Source organism: Etheostoma spectabile, unplaced genomic scaffold, assembly GCF_008692095.1.
Source record: "Etheostoma spectabile isolate EspeVRDwgs_2016 unplaced genomic scaffold, UIUC_Espe_1.0 scaffold362, whole genome shotgun sequence".
Taxonomy (NCBI): domain Eukaryota; kingdom Metazoa; phylum Chordata; class Actinopteri; order Perciformes; family Percidae; genus Etheostoma; species Etheostoma spectabile.
In genome coordinates this window covers 559,450-570,975 of record NW_022605592.1, presented here as the reverse complement: position 1 = coordinate 570,975, position 11,526 = coordinate 559,450, and the positions used below count along the sequence as shown (strand labels likewise).

The window sequence follows — 11,526 nt, the reverse complement described above, 5'->3', positions numbered from 1 at the left end:
CTTGACCTTGTTCTTATGAACTGCCGTCTTTGAAAAGTTAAGGATGGAAGCAACCTGACGTTCACTGTACCCTTCTGCCAGTAAAACCAGAATTGAACCCTTCTTTTCCTCACTCAAAACTTCTTTTTAACTCTTTTGGAATGGTCAATTGTTCCTTATTTTGTTTAGAGTACCTGTGGGGTACTAGTAGCCCTGTTTGTGCCATCCAGCAGGCCCTATTGCAAGAGGATAGTGATGACCACAGCAGTGGCTTTTATACTTTTCTTCGTTAAATAAGATTTGGCTCAGGTGATCACTTAATCAGCACCTCAATAAGTAGAATGAGGTGTGCCTGTGTTGGAATTTAACAGCCACTGGAGTGAAATGGCTGACATACATGTAAAGATACTGATTTAAGAGAAATAAAGGAGTGGTCTCTTAATTTTTTCCAGAGCTTTATATATATATATATATATATATATATATATATATATATATATATATATATATACATACACGTATGTATGTATGTATGTATGTATGTATGTATATATATATATATATATAAATAAAAGACATTTGACAACATGAAAGGGGAGACAATGCAATGCAGAGTCAAAACCGCGGCCTGTGCTTTGAATACGACCCTGGCGCCTAAAAGCAATCTCTAATAATAACCAATCGTTATTTAATCTTGAGGATCTCTTTATGCTTTAAATGCAAATTTCTGTTAAACTCTGGAACCTCATTGGTTTATAAAAGATATGAATTGCATACTGTTTTGAAAACCTATTTTTATTCATAATTATAATTGTTTTAAACCTAAAAATTGTCTTGGGTTTCCAAGGGCTTCTGGGATCCCATTCGAAAACCAAGAGATTAACTTGAACCTGTCAGAGAATCTTATATAGAGAAGCTACAACTTTTAGAATATATTTAATTAATGTCTTTGAAGAAGAAATCATGCATTTTAGGTCTACATTTGTATCTGGAATTGGGCAGTAGTGAAGCATTTCATATGAGAAGCAGAGGGCAAAAGGGGAAGGATGGGAAACATGGGAGCGTAAGAGAAGATAGGAAATTAGAAAAGAGAAAATTAGATGGAACCTTTTGTACCCATGCCTCTGCTGTATTCTTTGATACGTTCTGCATTGCATAATGACATGCAAATACGACAAAATATGAAAGTGGTACTGAGTGGGGAAATCTGGTCTAATTCACGGTTTTCAGAGTCTTGAAAATGCCTTTAAAGCTAAAAAATTCTTTTCATGTGCCTGTTAATAAATGTTCATTCACCCATCTCTCCCTCTGTCTGTCTGTCTCCATCTCCAACTCTCCTATTTCACCTAGTTTGCAATGTTTTTCATCAATTGTCTCCTCTAACTTTTCCTCCTTTTTTTTGCTCATGTATAGAAGTCAACACTCCAAAGAAGCTATACAGTCCAGAGCTCCTAAGTCAAAGTCACCTCCAAACTAACTGCTGTACAGCACCATAAATTATTAAGGGCCAACTGTGTTAGTAAAAGCCCAAAAGACTCAAGGGAAAGTGATTTAGAGGGTTGGAACAAATCATACAACAACTTCACAGAGGGCAGCTTTCCCATGCTGGCCAACACATTTTTTCAACACAACTTCTCCAGATTACTGCTGTGTCAATTTTAGGAGTGATGAAGAACAAATTTGGCAGAAAGTAGTGGAAGGAGATAAGATTGTGGTTTTTACTTTGCTATGTATAAAATTAATTAATGCTGATCTAAAACAGTTTAAAGCACAGCATTTATTTAATATTCTCGCACGTCCGATTTGTTTACCAGACGGCCTAGAAGAGTAGCGGATATATAATCCGGTGTAATAACCTGTGAATTGACTATTGCTAATTCAGTAAGCCAAAAAATAAATGTTCCCATTGACATAGCAGACTGGATATACATAACGACTAAAAGCCTAAATTCCTGCATTAGCCTGAAAAAGCCTCTAAATAACAGCAGGGATAAACCACAGTGAACACGGTTAGCTTTTGGCACCTATAAAGGAATCAATAAAGGCCCTTGCACACTGTAATCGTACTCAAGTAAAAGTACCAATACAATACAGTAATACAAGTGAAAGGGTTGCATTCCTAATCCAAGAAATAATTTACAAATACAGAAGTATGCACATTGAAATCAAAGTATCAAAAGAAAGAACTCAAGTAAATACAAATTTAAGTAAAGCTGCAAGCAGCATTGGACTGGCCATCGCACCTCCAGGTTGAGGTTACTGGCGGAAGCCGCTTCTTGCAACCATGCATTTGACACTGCAAATCGTCACCAATGAAAAGGAAACTCCCTGCTAAGTTCAATGATACCTCACACAATAGTGTACAAGAAACGGGTAATTAGTAATTAAATGGGGCGTGGCTTAATCATATGGGGCGGGGAAAACTGTCAACAATTAAAAAGTAAATCTTTGCTGAGTTAAAAGATACCTCTCACAAGACTTTACCTTAAACGGTTCAAATGGTATGACAAGGGGCGTGTCCTGATTGAGTGGGTGTGGTTAAAGTATAGGGGGCGGCTCATTATCACATGTAGACCACACATACTAAGTTTCATGTAAATCGGATGATGTTTGTCATAAAAGGCTGAGTTTCTGTTGACCAAAAGTCAATATTGGCCTGTGGATGTCCTCAGACCTGGACTTTTGTCAATCATGACAAATTCCATCCAGATTGGAAGATGTACAGTCAAGTTAAAACAGCTTTCTTTTTTATCACTACATGTTCAAAATGGCCACTACCCCCACACACAGGTGTCAGTAGAGAGTAGGGGTGATCCGAGTATCCGGCTGAAACGAGTATCCGGTACGGATAAAGCACTTTTGCCGAGTACAAGTATCATACGAGTAATATGAGTCAAGCCCGCTCGGATCAATCACACACACACACAGAACATGGAGAAATGCTCTCTCTCTCCTCTCTCTCCTCTCTCCTCTCTCTCTCCCCCTCCTCTCTCTCTCTCTCTCTCTCTCTCTCTCTCCCCTCGAGTCTGCGGATCTGTTCCGTTAACGTTTAGGTTTCTCAGCTCCAGGTTTGTTTTAACTTCGGTTTGTAGTCCTTACATAGTAACCAGTAGATTTCTGGTGAACGTGGGTTTTGTAGTCCTTACATAGTAACCAAGTAGATCTGGTGAACGTGGGTTTTGTAGTCCTTACATAGTAACCAGTAGATTTCTGGTGAACGTGGGTTTGTAGTCATACATAGTAACCAGTAGATTCTGGTGAACGTGGGTTGTAGTCCTTACATAGTAACCAGTAGATTCTGGTGAACGTGGGTTTGTAGTCCTTACATAGTAACCAGTAGATTTCTGGTGAAGGGGGTTTGTAGTCCTTACATAGTAACCAGTAGATTTCTGGTGAACTGGGGGTTTGTAGTCCATACATAGTAACCAGTAGATTTCGGTGAACTGGGTTTGTAGTCTACATAGTAACCGTAGATTCTGGTGAACGTGGGGTTTGTAGTCCTACATGTAACCAGTAGATTTCTGGTGAACGTGGGTTTCAGACATGCTGCTTGGTTTAAATGCAACTTTTTTTTTTACTGTCAGCCTCCCCCCCCCCTCTCTCTCTGTGTCTCTCTCTTACACACACACACCACACACACACACACAACACACACACACATATACCTTTTGTAAATAAAAGAAATAAATAAATAAAAAGAACCAAAACAAAAATCTCCAGATCATAAAAATAAAAGTTAAAAAAAGAAAGTTATATTGAGTATAAAAACTCTTGTTCATACTTTTACTTCTAATTGCAACCCATGTGGTTATTCATTGTTGCAAAACGTTCTGTATATAGTTTGTTTGTTACCAGACACACCATTGATCTGAAGCTCGATGCTGTCATGTAAATAGTTTTCTAATCAGCAATACAAATATAATATTACAAATAAATATACAATTTTTGATCAACTCATATCATTGCATGCTTAATAACATACCGTTAAAGCCCCGCACATTCAAGACACCCAACCCACTTCCGTGTAAACCCGACCCTTCCGTTTTAGGCCCCGCCCTTCCGTACGATCCGATACAGATAATTCATGTGTGAACATATACAGATACAGATACAGATAATGCTGTACTCGCTCATCCCTAGTAGAGAGTTCCTTTTTCATTGGTCATGGTTCAGTCCACCCCCTATGCGTTAGCCACGCCCCCTTTCACAGCTAATCATCTGTATTACATAGAGTCTTGTGTCAGATATTATTGGACTCAGCAAAAAGTTCCCTTTTCATTGGTGATAATTTGCAGTGTCTGAATGCTGCACAAAAACTAAGTAATAAACTAATAACTGTGTTTAAATTAGCAAATTGATTTAAATATTGCCATCCACATATAAAGGATAATATAAAGAAATGTTTGGTTTAAATTCAAATGAGTAGGGTGAGTTAACCTACCGCATGGAGTGGATTGCCCTGATCGATCGGCACTTTGAAGTCAGCCTGGAGCTCATCAAAAGCTGTTATCTGCGAGGGAGAGGGGAAGAGAAGGGAGGATTATATGATCGGTAAAATAGAGGGACAATATAGAATGAAACGTCTCACTCTGAAAGCACATCTTCACATCCTAACAACCAGCAATGCAGCATTCAGAATGAAAGCTTTTATAATGTAATCTGAGTACGTTTAGATTATTCCAAATCAAACATTAAAAATATTGACATTATACTAAAGAAATTGATGCAGTTATATTTTTCACAACATTCTTTTCTCTTTAAACATCCAAAAACATTTTCAGTGAAAAAAAAAATTGAATTTAGCACATTTAGTATATCCTTGTAAAAACAGTACTAGCACAAATTACAGGTGTACTGTGTGTGGATGTTTGTGGAGGACTATCTTCTTGCAGAACAAGAGGACTAAAATGTTCATTTTTCCATTTACAATAAAAATAAAAATGCAAACTACAAGCATTTATGATTGGTATTGCGATTTATTTTTTTTAATTTGTAAAACTGCAATATTTTAAAGAAGAGGAAGAAGAAAGATGAAAATTAAAAAAAAAGTCATCCTTGAAATTGTAATCACAAATTTTTCAAATCTAATCTGGGCTGATTATAGTTATTTTTTTGTAATCGGATTACGTATCATTGACCATCCTAGTTATCTTTATTCACTTGTTTCCACCAATCTATTGCCCTGCAGCGTGTGTTACACAATATCAGCATCATCTGCTAAACAAGCCAATCCACATTCTGCACTGTCAGGCAAAAACAGCTGTGGACATGGACATTATACAGTGGTGTGAAAAAGTCTTTGCCCCCTTCCTCATTTCCTGTTCCTTTGCATGTTTGTCACACTTAAGTGTTTCGGAACATCAAACCAATTTAAACAATAGTCAAGGACAACACAAGTAAACACAAAATGCAATTTGTAAATGAAGGTGTTTATTAATAAAAGGTGAAAAAAATCCAAACCATCATGGCCCTGTGTGAAAAAGTGATTGCCCCCTAAACCTACTAACTGGTTGGGCCCCCCTTAGCACAACAACTGCAACCACGTTTGTGATAACGTGCAATGAGGCTTTTACAGCGTCCTGGAGGAATTTTGGCCCACTCATCTTTGCAGAATTGTCCTAATTCAGTTACTTAGAGGGTTTTCGAGCATGAACGCCTTTTTAAGGTCATACCACAACATCTCAATAGATTCAGTTCAGGACTTTGGCTAGGCCACTCCAAAGTCTTCATTTTGTTTTTCTTCAGCCATTCGGTGGTGGCTTGCTTGTGTTTTAGGATCATTGTCCTGCTGCAGAACCCAAGTTTGTTTCAGCTTGAGTACACAAACAGAGTTTGGACATTCTCCTTCAGGATCTTTTGGTAGACAGCAGAATTCATTTCCTTTTATCACGGCAAGTCTTCCAGGTCCTGAAGCATCAAAACAGCCCCAGACCATCACACTACCACCGCCATATTACTGTTGGTATAATGTTCTTTTTATGAAATGCAGTGTTCCTTCTACGCCAGATATACTTGGACACACACCTTCCAAAGAGTTCCACTTTTGTCTCATCGGTCCACAGAATGTTGTCCCAAAAGTCTTGGGATATCAAGATGTGTTGTGGAGAAATTGAGACAGCTTTGATGTTCTTTTTGCTCAGCATGTGTTTTCTCCTTGGAACTCTGCCATGCAGGCCATTTTTGCCCATTCTTTTCCTGGGTGGAGGCATGAACGCTGACCTTAACTGAGGCAAGTGAGCCTGCAGTTCTTTGGACGTTGTTTTGGGGTCTTTTGTGACCTCTTGGATGAGTCTTCGCTGCGCTCTTGGGGTAATTTTGGCGGCCGGCCACTCCTGGTAAGGTTCACCACTGTTCCATGTCTTCGCCATTGTGGATAATGGCTCTCACTGTGGTTCGCTGGATTCCCAAAGCTTTGGAATGGCTTTATAACCCTTCCAGACTGATAGATCTCAATTACTTTCTTTCTCAATTGTTCCTGATTCTTTGGGTCTCGGCATGATGTTAGCTTTTAAGGTCTCTTCTGGTGGACCTTACTGGTCAAGCAGCTCCTATTTAAGTGATGCCTTGATTGTCAGGTGGCAATTCAGGCCTGGGTGTGGCTAGAGAAATTGAACTCAGTGTGGACAACCACATTTATAGTATGTTTTAACAAGGGGTGCAATCACTTTTTCACCCACGGGCATGATGGTTTGGACTTTTTTTTTACCTTTAATAATAAACACTAGGGGTGATCCGAGTATCCGGCTGAAACGAGTATCCGGTACGGATAAAGCACTTTTGCCGAGTACAATTATAATACGAGTAATATGAGTCAATATCCGTGCTCGGATTGAATACAACTCCTCAACTGGCCGTTAAAAAAAGAAAGTTATATTGAGTATGAAAACTCTTGTTCATTACATTTTACGTCATAATTGCAACCGCATGTGTTGTATTCATTGTTGCAAAATGTTCTGTATATAGTTTGTTTGTTACCATGACAACACCATTGATCTGAAGCTTGATGCTGTCATGTAAATAGTTTTCTAATCAGCAATAAATATAACAATTTTTGATCAACTCATATCAATTGCATGCTTAAATAACATACAGGTTAAAGCCCCGCACATTTCAAGAGAAACTGACCCACTTCCTGGTTAAATCTGACCACTTCCGGTTTAGGCCCCGCCCAGTCTGAGTACGGATCCGGATACAGATAACTCATGTGGTAAACAGATACAGATACAGATACAGATAATGCTGTACTCGCTCATCCCTAATAAACACCTTCATTTACAAATTGCATTTTGTGTTTACTTGTGTTGTCCTTGACTATCGTTTAAATTGGTAAGATGTTCCGAAACACTTAAGTGTGACAAACATGCAAAGGAACAGGAAATGAGGAAGGGGGCAAACACTTTTTCACACCACTGTACGTAGCTGGAGATTTCTCTCACAAGGAGGCATCATGTACCCACACCCTCCATTTCACAATCATGACATGATCTGCTCCAGTTTAAATGTTGGAACAAATCTGTCCAGTAGCACATAATATGCATTGCAAGAGAAAGAACTCAGAACCTTTTGAAATGGTGTCATTTGATCCTGCAGCCCACCCACTGATTCATTGTGGGACAGCTCTATCTAATAACACTGCCAAGTATTAAAGAACAGTGGAATGATACGCAACAGTTCTATTGTTGTTGCATGTGTGTGTGGCAATGGAGGCAATTACACTACAAAGACAAATGTCATTGCTTGACTAGTTGGCCTCAGGAGAGAAGTGTGTGTACTAGACAGTGAGATTGCAGGAATACATATGTGTGTTAGTCATTGTATCTGCATATGAATTACACTGGGTCTCCAGTGTGTTGGCACCATGGGGAGTGTGTGTGTGTTTGTGTGTGTGTGTGTGCATGCATGTGCAGAGTAAGAACACGTTTTTATTGTTTGTGTGGTATTTAAATGTTATCTATGTATTTTGTGCGATATGATGAAGAAACAGAGGAGGCAGTAACATATATGTTTGTGAATGTGTCTATTAGCCCTGCACGGTGAATTAACATTTGAGAGACGGCAGAGGTTCACACCAATCCTGGGTTATTTCCCTGTGCTCGCCCCCACACTGACAGGAAGCTCTTTACATGTTATTTCCCTGTGGATCCCAACAGTGATCCTGGCTCATTGCCTTGCTCGGTTACAGTGTGTTAGCCTCCCTCAGGCTGTTCCTCATGGGTGACGGGAGCAAACACACACACACACACACACACACACACACACAGTCTTCATGGGTGCATAAATCCAAGCGTACAGTAAGGCACTGTGCTTATTTATGCACAGCAACACACTCTTCCACAGAGACACACAAATTGCCTATACATCCTTGATGTATGTGCACCCCATGAAAATAACATTATAGACTGCATACTTTGAGTGGATGTCAAGCTTTAAGGATCATTAAATTTAGTATGACAAGTTTTAGATTTTTGTCTTTTGCACTTTCAGAGATATTCAAATGTCAACATTGCTTAAATAAAGTTGGATGAAACAAGGAACAAAGAGTGGTAAGACTAGTTGTAATAGTTTATCCAGATTATATAACCTATCTCATCCATATATCCATCCAATTTCCGCCTTTGATTGATCCAATTTCCGATCTAAAATGGAAGCAGAATAAGCAAGTTAACCCTGATGTCCTTCTCCCTAGCCACACAATCCAGCTTTTCCTGGGGCATTCTGGCATCCATTTCTGCATCAAAGGTAATACTTAATGCCTACATTTGGGTCTTCTCTACCCTGGAAATCCAGAGTTCTCACATCGAGTAATGCTGCTAATTAACTATGTACTTGTAGCCGAGCTGCACCAATCACATTGGTGTATCTGAAATACGCAGGGACAGAGGCCAGCTGCACCAATCACATCGGTGTATCTGATATAGGCGGGGACAGAGGCCAGCTGCACCAATCACATCCGTGTATCTGATATAGGAGGGGACCGAGGCCAGCTGCACCAATCACATCGGAATCACAATTGCGTGCGGTGAGAATTTCAAATGCACGCTTGGTGCCACCGCTTGAGATGGGCTACTTGAAATACTTGATGCCAGAACCTTAGTGTTTTGGATTTGGGTCTGGATTTACAGGCTAGGTCTTCTCCGGGGTTCTCCTCCCAGTTGACCTGCTGCATGTCATTCCCCATCTCTCTCCTGTTTCGTGTCTTCTGCTGTCCTGTCCAAATAAAAGGCTTACAATGCCCAAAAAATAATCTTAAAAAAAACAAACAGTGATTCTACTTAGTGACGGCAAAATGAAGCTTGGTGAACCAAGCTGAGCCGACTAGATGGCGCTCTTGGTTTTAAGAGATAGTCAAGGGAATTCTCAACCCTTTGAACAGAGAGCACCATCTAGTGGGCTCAGAAAATGAAGACACTGGTTCATGAAGTTCATTTGGCAATCACTAATTCTACTCCTAGACCTAAATCCTTCTGGATGTCTGAAGGTGACCCCAGTCTCCATGCAAAGGTAAGTCATTTCAGTTACTTGTATGCGTGATCTCATTCTTTTTTTAGACTTAGAAGGATGTTGAATGGTATCGGGAGTTTCAACTCCAGACCCCTAATTGAAGACTCATCACATTACCATTTTGTTTTGATTAGGGAAAACCAGAACCCTCCTGAAGCCAGGCCTGGGAGGGCAGTTGTGCATACCCCTGAGGCTCAGGCTGAAAAACCTGGCTAAACAACTTAAAAGGTGGTAAAACCAAAAAGAAAGGAGCGCAACTGAAATGTTCATAAAAATCTCACAGTAAACCTAAAGCAAGTTGAACCATGAACATAAGATAAGTTGAAAGTTTAGCAGGATTGGATCTGTAGACTGTGCATATGAATGTTGGACATATTTGTTTTCATTCATTTGTCTAACTTAGAGATTTGTTTCCAACCTAATCACCTGACTTAGTGGCATTTTCTTTAAAAGTTATTGTTAGTAATGACACCACATTCCCAAATGTCAACACTTAATTTAGCTAATACAATGATTTTATTACCAATAAGGATGATGGCTAAAAAGACCAAATTAGACCCACGACATAATAATCTGGTATTATCCTTTAAGGGAAAATTCACCCTAAATCCCCTTGATATTGGACTGCTCCGCCAGTCCTGATCAGAAGCAACATTTGCCCTGGAGCTGCAGACCAGCGGAACAAAAGTCAAATATGTGATGCTCAGGGAGAGATTTCTGCTAAAGAGCCACTGGCAATGACTATGGCTTTCTGTTTTCTTAAAATCCCATTTTATTTTAATGGGAAAGTTCACTTTAACAGACTGCTTAGAAATCAAGGTTGACTGGCAGTTACAGCAAACAAACTGGCACCCTCTGCTTCTCTCTTGGCATTCTGCATTAAGAGTGTTTCAATGCAGACTGTGGCTGCTAGAGGAAAAACACCTTACTGTGTGTATGTATCTATATCTGAAGGAGAGGGGAACAGAGAGATGGATGTAGCCTAATTAGTTGTGTACTAGTGTGTGGATGTAAATGCGTACCCATTTTCACGGTCAGGTGAACGTGCTTTTTTTCCTTCCTTGCAGCCTTCAAGGCATTCATATGGAAATAACAAGATTAAAAACAACAGCAATCAGACAAACCTCCACTTTAATGTGAAAGACTACAAGGTTCCCTTTAATTATTTAAAGCATATGGATTAATTTGCCACTCTGAACTGTGCTGATGCAATTCATGAAATATGTCAGTTTATCTGCATTAATCAACAAGCATGATGAGTTATGCACATAGTGTGCGCATGCTGTGCATAAGCATAGGCACATTTCACTAATTCTTTGTTAAAAAAAAATAACAGCTACATTTCCATCCACACGATTTTATCCAAATAAAGTGATGTAAAGTTAATGGAAACAGTAAAATTTGATTGAATTTCATGAATATCGACTCAAAGGAAATCCCTTTGGTCTTATTGGGTTTTATCTTGATCGATATACAGTGTATGCAATAAACACTGATGAAAACGTTCTAAAATAAATAATGAAATGCTTTTTATGGTTGCAACCCGCCACAAAATGAAGAACTTTTAGTTCATTTCTGCCCAGTAGTTCCTCTCTGTCTCCACACATGGCGGGCGTCAAAGACAGATGGAAGTGGACGGACGAGGATACTAGAGACCTTTTGAATTTAATTTGTCAGGAACTCACAGAGGACACGGTCAACAAAGATTAGGACAAGCCGTGGGACATCCTGCGGAGTCAATGGAAGACGCTCAAACAGTGAGACGTCTCAAAAAAAAAAAAAGAATCTTGCAGCGTTGCTGGAGGGACAATAAAAGACAAGTTGCATCTGCATCGTCATAGTGATGTATCGATAGCGTCATTGTTTTCTTTTTTTTGCTCGATATGTCGTTATCAGCTGGTACATGTGCACTATGTAGCTTGTTCCATGATCATGTAATGGTTGTCCCACATTGATCAAGTGATGGTTGTCCCACATTGATCAAGTTATGGTTGTCCCACAGTGATCATGTGTTGGTTGTCCCACAGTGATCATGTGTTGGTTGTC

The 11,526-nt window shown here is 39.5% G+C and overlaps 1 protein-coding gene across 3 annotated transcripts in view; it reads right to left on the bottom strand.

Moving 5' to 3' along the window:
* Positions 1–11,526, bottom strand: part of cnih3 (cornichon family AMPA receptor auxiliary protein 3) — a 205,055-nt gene that overhangs the window by 166,694 nt on the left and 26,835 nt on the right. For all 3 annotated transcript variants that reach the window (XM_032511404.1, XM_032511405.1, XM_032511406.1), the window contains exon 2: positions 4,421–4,489. In XM_032511404.1, coding sequence (XP_032367295.1) covers positions 4,421–4,489 — 69 coding nt within the window. The remainder of the gene's footprint in view (positions 1–4,420; positions 4,490–11,526) is intronic.